Source organism: Panthera pardus, unplaced genomic scaffold (assembly GCF_024362965.1).
Source record: "Panthera pardus isolate Hobbes unplaced genomic scaffold, ASM2436296v1 HiC_scaffold_27, whole genome shotgun sequence".
NCBI classification, from domain to species: domain Eukaryota; kingdom Metazoa; phylum Chordata; class Mammalia; order Carnivora; family Felidae; genus Panthera; species Panthera pardus.
Window position 1 is genome coordinate 24905043 of NW_026526843.1, and position 16876 is coordinate 24921918.

Sequence of the window (16876 nt, forward strand, 5' to 3'; positions counted from 1 at the left end):
TGGCCTCCAGGTAACCACCAGCAAGGAACTGAGGCCCTCCCTCCAATAACCCTTGAAGAACTGATTCTTGCTGCACTAGTTTCCTATTGTTGCTATAACAAATTATCACCAGTTAGCAGTTTAAAACAACACAAATTTATTATCTTATAGTTTTGAAAATCAGAAGTTTGAAATTAATCTCACTGGGCTAAAATCAAGGTACAAACAGTGTTGCATTCACTTCTAGAGGCTCTAGAGAAGAATCCATTTCCTTGCCTTTTCCAGCTTCTAGGGGCTGACCACATTCCTTGGCTCACACCCCACCCCTTCCATCCTCAAAGCCAATAGTGACTAGCTGAGTCTTTCTCATATCACATCACTCTCACATTGATTCCTCTTCTGCCTCCCACTTCCACCATTAATGGCTCACCCATTATACACGAAGATAATCTAGGATGATCTCCTTATTTTAAACCCAGATGATTAGCTTAATTCCATCTGCAACTATAAGTCCTTTTTGCCATGTAACATAACATGTTCACACGTTTGAACATGGACTTCTTTAGGGAACCATTATTCGGCCTACCACATTTACCAATAACCAGATAAGTGGGCTTAGAAGTGGATCCTTCCACAGTGGAGCCTTCATATGAGCCTTTAAGTCCTGGCTGATACCTTGGTTACAGCCTTGTAAGTGACCTCGAAGCAGAGGACCCAGCTAAACCATATCTGGATTCCTAACCCACAGAAACTGTGAGATAATAAATGCACTTTGCTTTGAACTGCCAAATTCTGGGTAATTTGTTACACAGCAATAGGTAACCAATACAGTACTTATTGTTTTTATTTGCACATTTCCCCTTAAATTCTATTTTGGCAGCCATTTAATTAAAAATAAATGTACTCCATTGATTTCAAGTTGTGGAAATTACAGGTTACATTTAAGTTACCCTAACCTAAAGCTAAAATAATCAATTATGGTAGTGTTTATAATAAAAAGCTCCAATTTGCTACACTCACAGAGTAATTCCATTACATCAACAATACAAATCACTTTTCTTTTAGCTACAGACTGATCCTCAGAATAGGATTACAGTATAGGAAGATGATCAGTCAGAAGAAAAGGCATGGTGGACCAGCTACACCACAATGCTCGTAATTATAAGGAAACTGTGGTGCAGTCAACAGAAATTTTAGCTGCTGGAATCAAATTAATGTGTTTCTAGTTACATTTTTTCTTCTTCAGAAATTAAGGATGGTTTCCCTTCTTTGTAAAACAGGGAGGACCAAGAGATGAAGTTACTATAAAAACTGAAAAGCTGATTTATCTTTTAAAGCTTTTGGTATAGTCAATGGGTGATACCTACACCAATTGATTTGTAACTGATTCACTTAATTAAACCATGGAGATAATGATTGAAGCTAATTGCCCTAGATAAAATAGAACTCAAGACTTTGTTTCCTTACCACTATGATTCACATCAGCCAAATAAACACTCTTTTTAAAAATAAACGTCATGAATATTGGTGGAAGCTTTGTCTCTCACTAGCAAGAAAGATTAAAATTGTACATTTTCAAATACTTACATTTTATTTGGTAACTTTTCAGAGAGATTGCTTGTTTAATGCCTATCAGTTGGGTTTCATTGTTTCTTCTAATTAAGGGAAAGAATTATAAAATTGTTTTATAAACTGAAGGTGGCACTGTTCTAAGTGTGTTTTCATATATTACTTCTTTTAATACTCACAAATACCCTATTCAATACATATTATTATTCCCATTTTATAGATGGGAAAATTGAGCCACAGAAATGGTAAGCAACTTGCTTAATATCACATAGCTAGCAATAACCAGTGCTAGAATTCAAATCTAGTTTATACCTATACTAGAAAAGAGTTTCAAAAGCTTAGTCTTAATTGTTCTTAAATTCAGAGACCTAAGTAGAAAAACTACATTTAGGAGTCTTATGAGTTGAATTGTGTACCCTAAAAATTCACATGATGAAATCCCAAACTCCAGAACCTCAGAATGTGACTTTACTTGGAAATAGGGTCACTGCAGATGAAATTAGTTAAGGTGAGGTCATTAGGGTGCACCCTGACTGGTGTCCTTATAAAGAAGGAAAATATGGACACGGAGACAGAGACACATATAGAGGAAAGAGAATTTGAAAAGGTACTGGCAGAAGATAGCCATCTACAAGCTAAGGAGAGAGGCCTAGGACAGATCTTTCTCTTAGGGCCCTCACAGTCCAACTTTGCTAACACCTTGATTTTGGACTTTTAGCCTCCAGAACTGCAAGAAAGCAAGCTGCTTTTTGAAGATCACACAAAAACAATACATTGAACTTTGAGATGTTAGAAAAGCTCTGCTTGAACCATGCCTCCTTCTAAAAACTCAGGAAAACCGATTTCATTTAAAAATGGGTAACAAAATAATAGGAGAAAAATTCCAAAGTAATTATAAAGGAAAAACAGAATGAGAAACAGAATGACGTCTCTCCTCTCAGTGTGGGTTTGTACTGGAAGGGAGCTTTGGCTGCGGTTTTGAGAGCTCATCATGCCTAGATAATCCAACCTCTTCAACCTTATCACATTTCACTTGTACTCATTCTACTTCCACTTGCTTTTCTCAATTTAGAGCACTGTGTTTTCTAATTAATACTTGTAGAGTATTTTGGTTTGTAGACTATTTTAGGATTTTCCTATTTTCTGGTCTGTCAGATGATCCATTGTTTCTTTATGCTCACTCCCACACAGATTGCTCAGGTCTTATAGCTATGAATTGCCCCCAGCCTCTTGTATTTAGAGCTCATAGAAATATGTTATCACCTACTTTTTTCTAGATGTTGTCCATGGATTAATTAATTAATATATTGCGTGCGCAATTCACTTACCCATCGTGGCCTCCATGGTTCTGCCCCTGCACAGCCTCTGGGCCAGTCCCCAACACCCAGCCTAGGGCCCGCGGGGCAAAGCGGCACGGGCAGGGAAAGGCGCAAAGGTGAAGTGAGGTTTGCTTGATAGGTGGCCTGAGCTAGCCCCCTTAGGGACGAGTCTCGGATAAGAGGGCTCCAGCCAGGAGACACCCAGCTATTTCTCTTCCCAGGACTCCCCTGCCCCGCCCACGTAGAGCTCCTGAGATCCCGCGAGATCGCGTTGCTCTAGGAAGGGCGATAGCTGCAGCAGCATCTCGGGGGAGATGCCGCCATCTTCTGAGCCACACTTAATCCTCAGTGTATTCCAGCCCATCCGTTCCCTGCCCCTCTATCTGGACCCGAATTTACATCCCTATACACACCCATATCTACAGAGCATATCCGGAGGGCTCCAATTCTGCCCTATTTGCCTTCCTGGGGAAAACCATGTTTCATCCAGCCTGACCCCAGCAGGTAGGTGTTGCTCTTTGTGTTCAAAAGACGTGAACATTTCCTGATGGAGGGGCTTAGGTGAAGGAGCCAGCTCCACCATCACTCGGTACTTGCAGTTGGACCGGGTCAGACAGAGCAATTCTTTGAGGCTGTACTTTGGCGGTGAGAGGCTGAGGTACGGCAGCAATGGTCTCCTGGGACAGATTCTATAAACTTCTCTACTGCCAGGAGAAACTACTGGCCCCAGGGATGTGCGATGAAACAGTGTGTTGCTTCAGCCTTGGACCTTGGCAGACGTCAGACTGGGGCCCAAGTCTCTGCCCAGTGGCCTTCAGCCTCCCAGAAGGCGATAGACTTGGCTCCAGTGCTTGCACATTACTCCTCTATTTTGGCCTCAGGCAGTCCTTCCCCACACAGCCTCTAGTCCAGAACCTGGTCCCCAACATCTGGCCATGGTCCCCTGGGATGAAGTACCACCACATTGTGACTCTGAGTGGGGTGAGGGGAGGCACTGACAAGGATTGGGGTTTAATTTATAGGTGGTGTGAGCCAGACTCCTCAAGGATGAGTCTGGGGTAGGGCCTCCCCACCTGCAAGCATCAAGGTGTGAAAGGAAAAAAAAACTTAGTTAACATATTAATTAAAAATAAGACTACAGGTATAAACTTGGTCACACAAGATGAAAAAGATCTAGGGACCTGCTGTACAACGTTGTGCTTATAGTTAGTAATGTAGTTAAATTTCACAGTTAAAATTTTGTTAAGAGGGTAAGATTTCATGGTTTCTTTTTTAACCACAATAAAAAATAAGGCTATAAAATATTCTATACAATTGCATGTAAAGGATGTTTAAAACACCTATCACACCTATCTCTGTATACATTTATGGAATTAAATACATAAAAATATAAACAGTGGCACTTCACTCCAGTGGTGGGATTATGGTTAAATCTTTTTTTTTTTCTGCATTTTCTAATTTTTCCCAAGTGAAATTAAGCTACATTTATAATTTGAGACATACTCAGAAAATTACTTGTTCTGTTTAATATCTCCTTGGTTCTCTCTTTGCATTTCTGAAATCAAAGAGGACTGGCCCCATCAGAAGACAAAGCTCTTGTCCAGATCAGACATCTCCTTCAGTTGAAACATGGCTTTATCCCCAAAATAATCATTTTTTACCACTTCCACCATTCTAGTCCCTTGGTCTTTACCAGGTACAATTTTCTCATCCCTAAGAGATCTTAAGGAATGCTAAGTCCTTCATTCCTGTCCCTTCTGCCCCCGAGGCTGCTGCCTCCTCTTGCTTACCAAAGGAACTTTTTCCATATCCCAGTATGGTAGCTGCAGATGCTCCCACAGGAACTGCTCTTATCAGAGCCGCTCCTTCTGATGCTGTTTTTGCTAGTGGAAGTGGAAGGGGATAAGGGATAGGTGGTATATTCATTGTGGAAATGGGGAGTTTGAAACCACTGCTCCTGTGAGGATCTAGTAGCAGGTATGAAGTGAAGAAATGGGTGAGAATGTGGAGTAGAGGAGACTATTGCTATGATCTTCCACACTGAATTTTGCCTCTCCCACTCTGAAGATCCCACAGAAAATCTGAAGAGCTTCTTCCCACCTGCCCTGTACTCTCCTGTTCAGAGAAATACCCATATCCCTCCTCCACCACCACCACCTTCATAAGTGCCTGTAAGGCTGCAGTACTAGGCCCACCCCTACCATCAGTAATGGTAGTAGCTGCTGCAAGGCCTCTCTCTCCTCTTTCTCCATCACCATTTGAACTCTTCCTGTATTGCACCAACACTAAATTTAGACCCAGGAGGAAAAATATCTGTACATGCTCATCTTTCCAAATGTATAGGGGACTTAAGGATCTATAAAATATCATAGTATCTCCTCTCTTCCACCTCCAAATAGTTATGAGTTTGTTTCCCCACAGCTCTCTTTTATTCCTGTGCTCCTATCCTAGATAACCAAGGCCCTCGCTGTTAGTCATATCTCTGAGATAAGAGAGATTTCCAGTATGACAGGATCATTTTTGTTGTTCATCCCCTCATCTCACTATACCCATTCCAAAAAGGCATCCAGATCTTTGTTCCCCCCTTATACCAGGGGAGGTTTATTCCACCAGCCTGTATTTGGTTTTCTATAATCCTTATTATTTGGACCAAATCATACTAAAGGAGAGAGGAGTGACTTATAGAATAGAGAGAAAGGAAGGAGAATACTGTTAATGATACCTTAGCACTCCTTACTCCCTGCCAGGAAGAAGGGAGGGCCCCAGAGGGGAATGGCGCATGGTTCATGTAGGGAAATGGACCCTAGGCATTAGGGCTTCCAGCATTGGCAGACACCTCCAAACCCCACTCGCCCTAGAGAAGCAGACATGCCCACCTTCAAGGGACCATCTGGACTTGGACAGTAAGAGTAGCAGGGATAATCACAATGCATTGAAGGCCCCACAAAAACCCCTTCCCCCTCCCATTCTTGGGTAATTCACAGGAAGAGGCAGGGCCCCTCTCATAATGAATGAGACTGAACTTTCCTTCACCTCAGTGAGCTAGAGGGAAGGATGCAGATTTAAGCTGCCACCTCTGGCCAACCTTCCCCAAGATACACATTACACAGAAGATACAGCAGGCAAGTACACACTCTTTATTACTAATTAATATCAGAAAAACCTTGGCAGAGGTTGAGCTTGGTGAGCTGGGCAGATCTCACAGGGGAAACTACAACATCTTTTGTTCAGACTGAGGCTGATCTAACCTCCCACCCCCTGGGCTCCATCATGGCTCCCTCCTCACTTGTGCCAGCTGCCTCAGAAGAGCAGACAGCCTTGCAGAGAATACACCAAGTGGAAGATAAGGGGACCAGGGTCATTGTCAAGAGTGCTTGATCCAGTCCAGTATTATTTTTAATCTAATCCAAGAGAAGCATTATGTCTGTCCTTGGAATCCACTGTGTTCTTCATCCATTCTTGGCTGGAAAGGGGCTTGGGATGGAGGCAGCCAAGACTGAGGATTCAAGTGTGTAACACTCCCCCAAGTACTATCTTTAAGTCACTCAGTGACTTAAGATACTTAAGTTATTGGTCTTTCGGGGCAACAAGGAAAATAGTTTTCCCTCTCAAGGAAAGAAATCAGACTTTCAGAAAAATCCTGCCTGCACTTTGTGATGCTACTTTCCTGATCTTTGCCACTGCTCATTTGTTTCACCTAGGAGCAAGGAGATGAGGAGTTTGGTAAATCCTCTCATGAAAGTTCTGATGTTGCTCCTGGAACTGCAAAATATCTATGTTACTTCAAATGGGTTTACCCAAAGCCCATGCTATATACTAGGCAAATAACTCACTTCTGATCTCAAATTATGCTCTCTCCTATCATCTAATGAAAAAGTTATGATGTGTGCCCTAAATATTAACATATGGTTCTAGCTCCTAACCTAAACTAGGCAATCAATAACAATTTGTGTAAAGAATTAAATGTTATCTATCAAATTTGCTATCACAGAATTTAACACCACAACACCCAACTCTTCCAAATTAATTCCTTGTCCCAACAGAGAAATTAAATTCTAACGAAATCATTTTGCCCTCCTTTCCGCCTTAACGAGCGCCAAAGCATCTCCTCTTCCCCGACTTCCTCTCACTCCTCTCCGCTCCAGCCAACGGGGGTCTCGATGAGGTGCAGGTCAGCAGGAATCAAGTGTGATTTCTGTAAACTCTTAGAAGATCTTCTAATGGGACAGGTTCAGCTTCTTCAGCAACAAACAATTTCTGTGGGGCTCGGAGACACAAAAACAGGCCCTCACCTATAAAATAAAAACCAGGAGCAAACATGAACACTGTAGCCATGTACAAAGGAACAATAGCATTTCCCAGGAAAAGCAGTGCTCCTGAAACTCAGTATAGTTATAACTCGAAAAAGACATGGCTGTTCCCAGCCAAAGACACAGCACTTTCAGAAAAAGGGACGTGAATAAGAAAACAGAAGAGAGTGGAGGGGAGGGCGGGGGAAGGCTCCAAGACTTCAGCTTCTCCGGGGTGTCCGCCAATCGGCATCAGCCATTCAGAATCCACCACCTGTGAATGTCAGTGCAATTAAGAGAAGTTCCTTTTTAAAGAATATGATCCTCAAAAGCAGTCTTTGTTCAAGTAAATTTTAAAAAGTATATAAATACATTTGCATTTATGTGTGTATGTAGTACCCACAACGATAAAAAGTTGTTACTTTGGGTAATAGAATAACGGATTGTTTTAATTCTCTCTACACCAATTTTGGTTTGCAAATCTTCTGTGAGGTACATAAGTTACTTTTTGGTCAGAAGAGGGTCTTATGAAATTGGTTTTTCTTTGGGCTTATGAAATTGGTCTTTTCTTTCGTTTTCATTCTTACTTACCTTTCTTAAATCAGTGAGTTGGTCCTGGGTCCAGGCCTCTACTCTCAACGTCCACACAGACTTCCTTGCATTTATAGCAGGCCTTGCGCCATGAAAAATTCATGGCTTTACACCGTGGGCACTCCCAACTCTCTGGGCCGCAGCCTGAGGCAGACTTCTCCTGGTGCAGGAGACCCAGAGCTTTTTTCCCTTTTGGTTGCTTGGCCTTCTGCCCCTGAGGCTGCTGTTTCATTGGGCTTTCCCTCACACCACAGCTCCGGCTGTCCCCCTGGGGGGGCGCCTGGGGCCTCTGTAGACCTTCTTCCAGGCTGTGGCTCCTCCTAAACCCCGGGGGGTACCTCTTTGGACTTTCTTCCTGGCTATGGCGTCTTCTGTCCCCCGTCCCCTGGGGTCTTCTTGGACCTTCTACTTGGCTGTAGTTCCCGCTGGCCCCCAAGGAGAGCATCTCCTGAGGCCTCTCTGGATCTTCTTCGTGGCTACTGCTTCTGCTGGCAACAAGGGGGGCCATCCCTTGGGGTCTTTTTGGACCTTCTTCCTGGCTGTGGTCCCTACTGGCCCCCAGGGGCACCATCACCTGAGGCCTCTTTGGATCTTCTTCCTGGTTGTGTCTCCCACTGGCCCCCAGAGGTACCATCTCCCGGGGCCTCTCTGGATCTTCTTCCCGGCTATTCATCTTGCTGGCACCAAAGGTAACCATCTCCTGGGATCGCCCCGAACCTTCTTCCTGGCTGAGGCCCCAGATACCCCCAAAGGGGACCATCCCCTGGGCCTTTGCTGGCCCTTCTTCCTGGCTGAGACTCCAACTATCCCCAAAGGGAACCATCTCCTGAGGATTCTCTGGACCTTCTTCCTGGCTCTGGCCCTGGTTATCTTTAAGGAGTACCACCCCCCAAGGCCTCTCCGAACCCTCTTTCCGGCTCTGGCTCCAGATATCCCCAAAGGAGACCATCCCCTGAGGCCTCCCTAGATCATCCTCCTGGCTGAGGCTCCAACTATCCCTAAGAAGTACCACCCCCTGGGGCATCTCTCGATCTTCTTCTTGGCTGTGGCTCCAGCTATCCCCAACAGGAACCATTCCTTGGGCCCACCCTGGCCCTTCTTCCCGGCTCTGGCTCCAGCTACCCCAAAGGGTGACCATTCCTTGGGGGTTCTCTGGACCTTCTCGCTGACTCTGGGTCCAGCTCTCCCCAAGGGGGACCACCCCCTGGAGCACCTCTTGATCTTGCTGGCTGTGGCTCCAGCTCTCCCCGACGGGAACCATCCCCCAGGCCCTCTTTGCACGGTCTTCCTGGCTCTGGCGCCAGCCATCCCCAAGGGTGGCCATTCCTTTGGCCCACCCTGGACCTTCTTCCTGGCTCTGGCTCCGGCTGTCCCCAGCAGGAACCACCCCCTGGGCCCTCTCTGGACCTTCCTCCTGGTTGTGGCTCCTGCTCTCCCCGACAGGAACCGTCCCCTGGGCTCTCTCGGGATCTTCTTGCTGGCTGTGGCTCCAGCTATCCCCAAGGGGGACCACTTCTTGAGTGTTCTCTGGATCTTCTTCCTGGCTCTGGCTCTGGCTCCAGCTATCTCTGACAGGAACCATCCCCTGAGGCCGCTGCGGACCTTCTTGGCTAAGGCTTCTGACGTCCCTCAGGGGGACTGCACTCTGGAGGATCGCAGGACCTTCTGCCTGGCTGCAGCTCCTCGGGTCCCACCGTGGGACCATCCCCTCTTGGTAGCCCACTGCAGCACGTGGACCAGGTGGCCCGATCCCCAGAGGAGGCATCTGATGTGGAACTACTGCAGCTTCTGCATCCATGACTACTACTGGCGGCAGAGGTGGCGAGACGGGGAATCCCACGGGGAACGGGGCACGGAACGGAAGCAAGTACCGCACGGGCACTGGCAGAGCGGGCTGTACGGCCTGAGCCCAGGGCCTCGGGGGTCCCGGCACGTAGAGAACAGCCACCGGGGCCGGCACCCGGGCCTCAAAATACAGCCTGCTGCGCAGCCCCCTGGCCACCACATCTGCATTCCGGGGCCATGCTATGGCCCCAAGTTGCTCGGCCGGAGGCCCAGGCACTCTCTCGCGGGCCAGCGGCACGACCCGGGAGGCCCTCTCCACCTGGAGCAGCCGCCCGCGAAACGCGTCACACTCGACCAGAGTCTGCCGCAGCGCAGCCTGTGTGGAGCGCAGCTGTGCGACCGCCGACTCGCTCTCCCCGCGCAGCCGCTGCAGCTCGGAGGCCAGGGCCCAGGCAGCCGTCTCGCGCTCCTCCACTTGGCTCTGCAGCCGCCGGGCCTGGCGCTCCTGCTGCTCCCGCTGCCTGGCTCCCACGCGCACGCTCAGGGCGAGCGCGCTCCACGCACAGGCCCTCTTCGTGGCGCGTGGCACCTGCGGGTCGGCCAGGACCGTCCGAAGCCGCTCCTCTACCTCGTCCCAGGGCCGCGAGCGCAAGGCCGCGTAGAAATCCGGCCCACCGCCGTTCATGAGGACTTCGTCGTTGATGAACCTGATCACCTCGGTGTGGCGGAACCCGCTGGCGTGGTCCCCAAAGTCGACCGCCATGGCTGCTGCGGCCTAGTTAACCGGCCTCCTCACAACCCCTGCCGCCCCTGCCGCCGTCAGTAAAGGTCCACCCTTCACCTCCCCGCTCAGTCCTACTTCAGTCCTTTTCAAGTCCTGGCCTCATCCTTGACTTTTCTCCCTCACTCCCTTGTTTTCCTTAAAAAAGATAGAAAGAAAAACGTTCTCTCACCACACCAATGCCCACTACGTGAAGGGCAAAGATGGCACGATGCGTCACAGAGTTCTGAGCCACAGGAGCCACCGCAAGGTGTTCTGGGAGGCACGGTCCGGGGCCGAGCGCCCCCTGGAAGGCCAGCAGAGCGCTCGGCAGCGCCGGGTACTACAGTGAGCCCAGACTGGGAGGGGGCACATCAGATTCTTTGGAGATAGTAATAGTTGCCACTCATGCACATAACGGGCTGGGATGGGACTTTCAAACACACACACACACACACACTCCTGGTCTAAAAGGAAGGGTGGTACAAGAATGTCAGAGAACTTTTAGGGGAGGGAGAGAAAGAGTTGAGGTGAAGACTGGGGTTGCAGGACCCCCTGTTCAGGAAGATAAATAGGGTGCATGCCTGGCATCTATCAAAACCCAGAAAAGGGGCAGGACAGAGAAAGAAGGGCTACGGTTGCTCTACTGCTGTGGGGAAAGGAAGGAAGCTGAACTTTGGGGCACCAGTGGGAACCAGGTGAAGGAGAGCAAAATATGTCACTTTGGCACATTAAGTTAAAGTTACTTAAGATACAGTTGATGTAAGAAGGACATTCTAACCCTCCTTTGTGCCCCTGAAAGGAGGAAATAAATCACCCATATGAAGGGTACCCTGTCTATTCCCAAAGAGTAGAAGGCACCCTTATCACTGGAAATAGGGAATGAATTCAGGGTTGAGAAGGCAATATAAAACACCTTATTACTTCTTCACTAATTTATGACCCCAAACCCAAACCTCTTTGTCTTGTCAATTCTTCACAATTTTTTTTCTTGCAGTTCTAAAAGTTGCCTGCTTTGGTCACTTTTTTGAGTCTCATATTTATATGGATTTCCTGTAGATAAGAAATTAAATTTGTTTTCCTCCTGTAAATCCTACTTATGTTAATTTAATTATTAGGCCAGCCAAAGAACCTAGAAGGTAAGAAGGGAAAATTTTTCCACTTCTACAGTTTTGGCATCCAACCTGGGGCCCTCCACTACCCAGATATTGCTGAATCTGGGGCTGTGGCACCTGAGAGATCCTGGGAATCTGACAAGAGCCTGTAGAAACTAAGAATTCTTACCACATCAGTCTCCTGGATCTCTGCTCACAGGGTCTGGTGGAAGTGAGAATGGTGAAAGTCCTTTTTTTTTTTTTTTCTAAATTTAGTTTAGCAGGAGAATATATTTGTGTAAACTAGTTCCTTGGGTATAGTGACTGGTAAAGATTTATTACGAATACTCCTGTTTTCTATTGCTCTCTTTCCTCCCAAGGACAGTCATTGTTTTCTTTTGTCCCTATCATTTGTCATAAGGAGGGAAACCATTGCGTTGAATGCTTCCCAGACTGGTGAGTTCACAGTTCTGAACAGATTGGCATCTGTTTAGACAAAGTTGGTGGTGGGTCCCTTATGTAAAAACCAGATGAGGTTTGCTTTCATCTTGTTCTGTCCTGAGAGTGTGGCCTTGTGACCAGTGAGAATATTCTCTCTGGTCTCTGCCAGTCAGAAGGTACAAGTACTGGCTTGCATCTGGTGGCCAAATAGGCTTGGAAATACAACACATGAAGTCATAGGCAACATTCTCTTTGTCCAACTGTGCTAGGTCTCAGAGGAGTTTGTCATAAGGTGCCTCAGTTGTCTAAACCACTGTTGTCTTGTTAGTGCTGGAAAAGTATCATTCCAGGAGTACCTTTCCAGATTAGTGACTCTGTGACTGGAGGCATCTCACATTTTCATGGGAAACTGGAGACACCATTTTCACTACATCATTCTTACCACTGGTGACAACAAAGGTTTTTGCTTTTTTATGCTAACTTTGGGAGTGAACCCTCTGGATCTTGTGAGGGCTTGTACCCTCTTTTGGGATGCCTCTTATGTCCATGGTTAAGCTATAAAAAGTCTTATTGGTTTGAGTCTCTATTGAGATTAATATAAGATCCTACTCATCATTGCCAGATAATAAATCCTTTCAATTAGAAAAACTTCTACATTTGAAAAAAAATTTAAAGAGTTCTCATCCTAAACAACTGTTATAGGTACCTATGGAAAGACCAAATTATGAAGTGGATATAGAGGAGAATAATTAGTACCTTTAGGGACTGCCTTAACAAGGTTAAAGAACAGAAATTAGACTTAGAACAAAAATTAAAGTCCACATCCAACATAAATTCCTCTTTTTAAAATCCAGCCCTGGGGCAGCTGGGTGGCTCAGTTGGTTAAGCTCTCACTCTTGATTTCGGCTCAGGTCATGATCTCACTGTTCATGGGATCAAGCCCCATGTCAGGCTCCCATGCTTGAAATCCTCTCTCTCTCTCTCTCCCCCTCCCCTGCTCATTCTTTCTCTCTCTCTCTCTCTCCCTCTCAAAATAAATAAATAAACTTTAGAAATGAATAAGTAAATAATAAAATAAAACCCAGCCATGTCACTTAATTGTACACCTGAAACTAGCATTACACAGCATGTCAAAACTGGAATTTAAATAAAAACTTTAAAAAATTAGAATTAAAATTAAAATCCAGCCCTGTCTCCTCAGCAAATTCCCTTAGCTCATAAAACTCCCCCACCTTCCCCAGAAAATCCCTTAAACATCCAGCTGCCTATTTCAACTTCTCTTTCCTTACAAGATTTACCAAGAGCACTCTGGCCTGATCTCCAGGGCCAGGGTATACATGTTACTCATGTGAATGCTGAAATCCAGGAAGTGAAGTTAGCAGAAGCACAAGGACAGGTGGTAGGATTCACTTTGCTCTATCCCTTACAACTCCTCCTGCTTTCCAGGGCTCTGTAATCAAACTCATTTGTGTTTCCCTTGGATGCAGGGGGAAAAAATCATATTTAAATAGAGAAGAATAAATTGGATTTCTGGTGACAGATCTAATAGTTGGAAAGGTTTTCCTCTTCTGCAATAGATTGGGCCAAGAAAAAAAAGGGAGAAAATAAGGTTAGAAGCAACAGTGAGAAAAATGTATACAGGTCTGGGCTGGTCATCTTGGGAAAGCCGTCTCCAACTGTCATTTGCTTCGATTCCTAGAAATCTTTTTTTTTCAAGTCATCAGTTGGTGTGCAGATCTAGTTAGGTTTTGGTGCTTTCTGTAGATGTGACACATGGATCCAAGGGTCCTTTCTTTGAAGTTTGGCAGCACAAGAGTTGGTTAACAGTACCTGATAGGGGTCTTTCCATCAGTGTTGAAGACAGTCTTTCTGGAGATGTCATTCCAATAGATGAAATTTCTGGGCTGCAAGGTGTGAGAAATTTCTGGGCTGCAAAGTTGATATTTAAAGTCCTTGTCTCCGGGGAGTGTGCTGTGGAAAGATTATTCTGCTAAAATATGGTTATTTTCAACAAAAGCAATTAGGCCTTTGCAATATTAAAGGAAATCCCCCTTTACCGACTGTGGATCAAAAGCAGCAGGAGCCAAGTACATTGGTCATCCTATGATTATCTCAAAGGGTGAGAGTTAATGAGTTCCAAAAGGGGTAGACCTGAAATTTAGAACCACTAATGGGAGTGCTTTTGGCCAGGGTATTTGAAGGATCTCTACAAACTTTGCCTAATAATGCTGTTAGTGGATTCTATTAGCCCTGAGGATTGAGGGTAATAAGCACAATGGAAGTGTTGCAACACTGGCCCAAAAGCACAAACCTGTTGAAGCAAGTTCCCTGGTCATTATGAAGTTCAAGAGGGATTCTGCAGGTAGGGATGATCTTTTCTAATAGGAATTTAGGCACAAAAATAGGAGTCCAGTAAGAAAATACACAAACCGTTACCAATACATATTTATATCCATGAGATGGGGAAAGCTAAATAAAATCCATCTGCCAAACAATGAGAAAGAATGAAATATGGCCCTTTGTAGCAACATGGATGGAACTGGAGAGTGTTATGCTAAGTGAAATAAGCCATACAGAGAAAGACAGATACCATATGTTTTCACTCTTATGTGGATCCTGAGAAACTTAACCAAAACCCATGGGGGAGGGGAAGGAAAAAAAAAGAGTTTAGAGTGGAAGAGAGCCAAAGCATAAGAGACTCTTAAAAACTGAGAACAAACTGAGGGTTGATGGGGGGGTGGGAGGGAGGGGAGGGTGGGTGATGGGTATTGAGGAGGGCACCTTTTGTGATGAGCACTGGGTGTTGTATGGAAACCAATTTGACAATAAACTTCATATATTGAAAAATAAAAATTTAAAATTTAAATTTAAATTAAAAAAAATCCATCTGCCAAAACTCGTATGGTCCACTGGGCAATTTAAAGTGTCGAGGAGCAGTTGCAGACAGGTTTTCCTGAATTATATTTTAGACAGGTGGGCAAGCAAAGTAAGCACTCTGTGACCTTGCTAATATTCACCCACTAGTATTGGCTCATAAAGGTTTTTATCAGTAGACTAATGATTCACTGCATGTAGAGTAATCAGTAATGGGAACTTTAGAGTCTCTGGAAGCACTGGATTATTCTTTTAGCCCAACACAGAGTTTTCTTTTTTTATTGAACCAATGTTTAGTAGATTTCCAATATTGTTTTTCCTTTTCTGGGGCCAATTGTTGGACATCTCTAGTCAATTTTTCTAGATAATCATTTGGGGGAACATCCCTTTGGATCAAGACAGATGTTTAGTTGTTCCTTTTTGAGCAGCATTCTTTGCAGAAATAATCTTCAAGGTGGTTTCCATTAGCCTCAAGAGAATCAAGTTTAAAATGTGCAGGGAACTTGATACTGGCCAAAGTGTCTGTAAGAGTATGGCATCTAATAATTCCTGGACATAAAAGCCATTTTTAATTTTGTCTCCACTGGAAATAAGGACACCTTGCTGTTTCCATAGCATTCTAAAGTCATGAGCTACTCCAACAAACCTACTGTTAGTATAGATATTTGCAGTTTTTCCCTTTGGCTAAAATACAGGTGTGATCAAGAGTATACAATTCATCTGTTTGGCCAATTCAGCCAAGGGCAAAAGTGTTGCCTCAATTACTTTAAAAGGAGTTGCAAAAGCATACCCAGCATATTTATCATTTTCACCTTTTAAATAAGAACCATCAGTAAACCATGGAAAATTAATGTTATACAAAGGAGTTTCCTATAAGTGATCATAAGGAGTCAGGAGGTGATCTGTGAGAGTCACAGTCATGAGGAGTATTGTCCATAGAGGAAGGAAGAATGGTGGCAGGGTTCAGATTATTACAGTGAGGGAAAGAGAGTTTGGAATCCAATTTTCACATGAGCCAAGTTAGGCTGAAGCTAACTTGTAATTAGCCTAAAACCTTGTAATTAGCACTTAGTTCGGGGAAGTTCAGGATGCCATGAGGCCTCTTTGGATCTAAATGCAGCCCTCGTTTTGAAATCAGGCACCACAAATATCAAACCTGAGTCTGAGCAATCTGCAGTTTCTCCTCAGAGATTTTGTGTCCTTTTAAGACTAAAAGTTTTAACAAGTGGTTGCTGTCTTCCTGCAAAGAGGCCTGAGAAGGGGAGCAGAGAAACAAATCATCTGCATATTGTAATAAAGTAGAGATTCCAGGTAACTTTATATCACCTAAATCCACTTTTAAGATTTTGGAGAAGGGGTACCTGGGTGGCTCAGTTGTTTAAGCATCCGATTCTGGATTTCAGTTCAGGTCATGATCCTGCGGTTGTAGAAACAAGCCCCTCATCAGGTTGTTCACTAACAACACAGAGCCTTCTTGGAATTCTCTCTCCCTCTGCCCCTCCCAAATTCACACATATGCACACACTCTCTCTCTCTCTCTCTCTAAAAAAATTAAAAAGTTTTGGGAGAAGTAGGAAGGATTTTTGGTAAAACCCTGGGGCATTTCTGTCTAGGTACACTGCTTTCCTTCCCAAGTAAAGGCAAAGAAATATTGACTAACCTTATCCACAGGGAAATCAATTACTGTAAATTTTGATGGAGCAAATAAAAGATGGTGAAATGTCATCTGATTTTCCTGGTTGGCTATTTTGGTTTCTATCAAATTCTAGAATTCTCTCCCCCTTTCAGTAGAAAAACTCCAGCATCGTATTTCTCTAAGGAATCTCAGAAGCAAAGTTATGAGTATCTCTTGGAGGGCCTAAACAAAAGGGAATAGGTTGAGAGATAGAAACCTGTTTATTAGAGATCCCCACTCCGAACCGTTTCAGTACTTCGAGGTAAGGGCTATTTATTTGATAACAGTAGGGTCAAGCATAGAGAGTGTAGCTCCAATGTTGATAAAAATTCTCTAAGCAATTTAAGAGGAAACATTGGGAAAAGCCCCTGTAGTTACTCACAGTTCTGTAGTTGGGGGTTAGGAGGGCACTGGAAAGGCTAGAGGACTGAAGGCACCTAGAATGCTTACATTCAGAACAGTCTTTCTTCCTGTGTCTTGGTTTTTTGCAACAATGGCAG

At 44.8% G+C, this 16876-nt stretch overlaps 1 protein-coding gene and 1 pseudogene across 1 annotated transcript; one reads left to right on the top strand and one right to left on the bottom strand.

Annotated features, from left to right (window-relative positions):
• Window positions 1-6146: 6146 nt before the first annotated feature.
• LOC128773890 (testis-expressed protein 13D-like) lies at window positions 6147-10503 on the bottom strand. The gene has a single exon (XM_053891936.1). It carries the CDS (start codon window positions 10293-10295, stop codon window positions 7758-7760), a length of 2538 nt encoding a protein of 845 aa, XP_053747911.1. The 5' UTR covers window positions 10296-10503; the 3' UTR covers window positions 6147-7757.
• A 21-nt stretch (window positions 10504-10524) lies between these two features.
• The window catches only part of LOC109260131 (ribosomal protein L18-like), a 59765-nt pseudogene continuing 53413 nt past the window's right edge, over window positions 10525-16876 (top strand).

What these genes read in the sequence shown, in the direction of transcription:
- LOC128773890 (XM_053891936.1), bottom strand. Translation starts at nt 10,295, where the DNA reads ATGGCGGTCGACTTTGGGGACCACGCCAGCGGGTTCCGCCACACCGAG.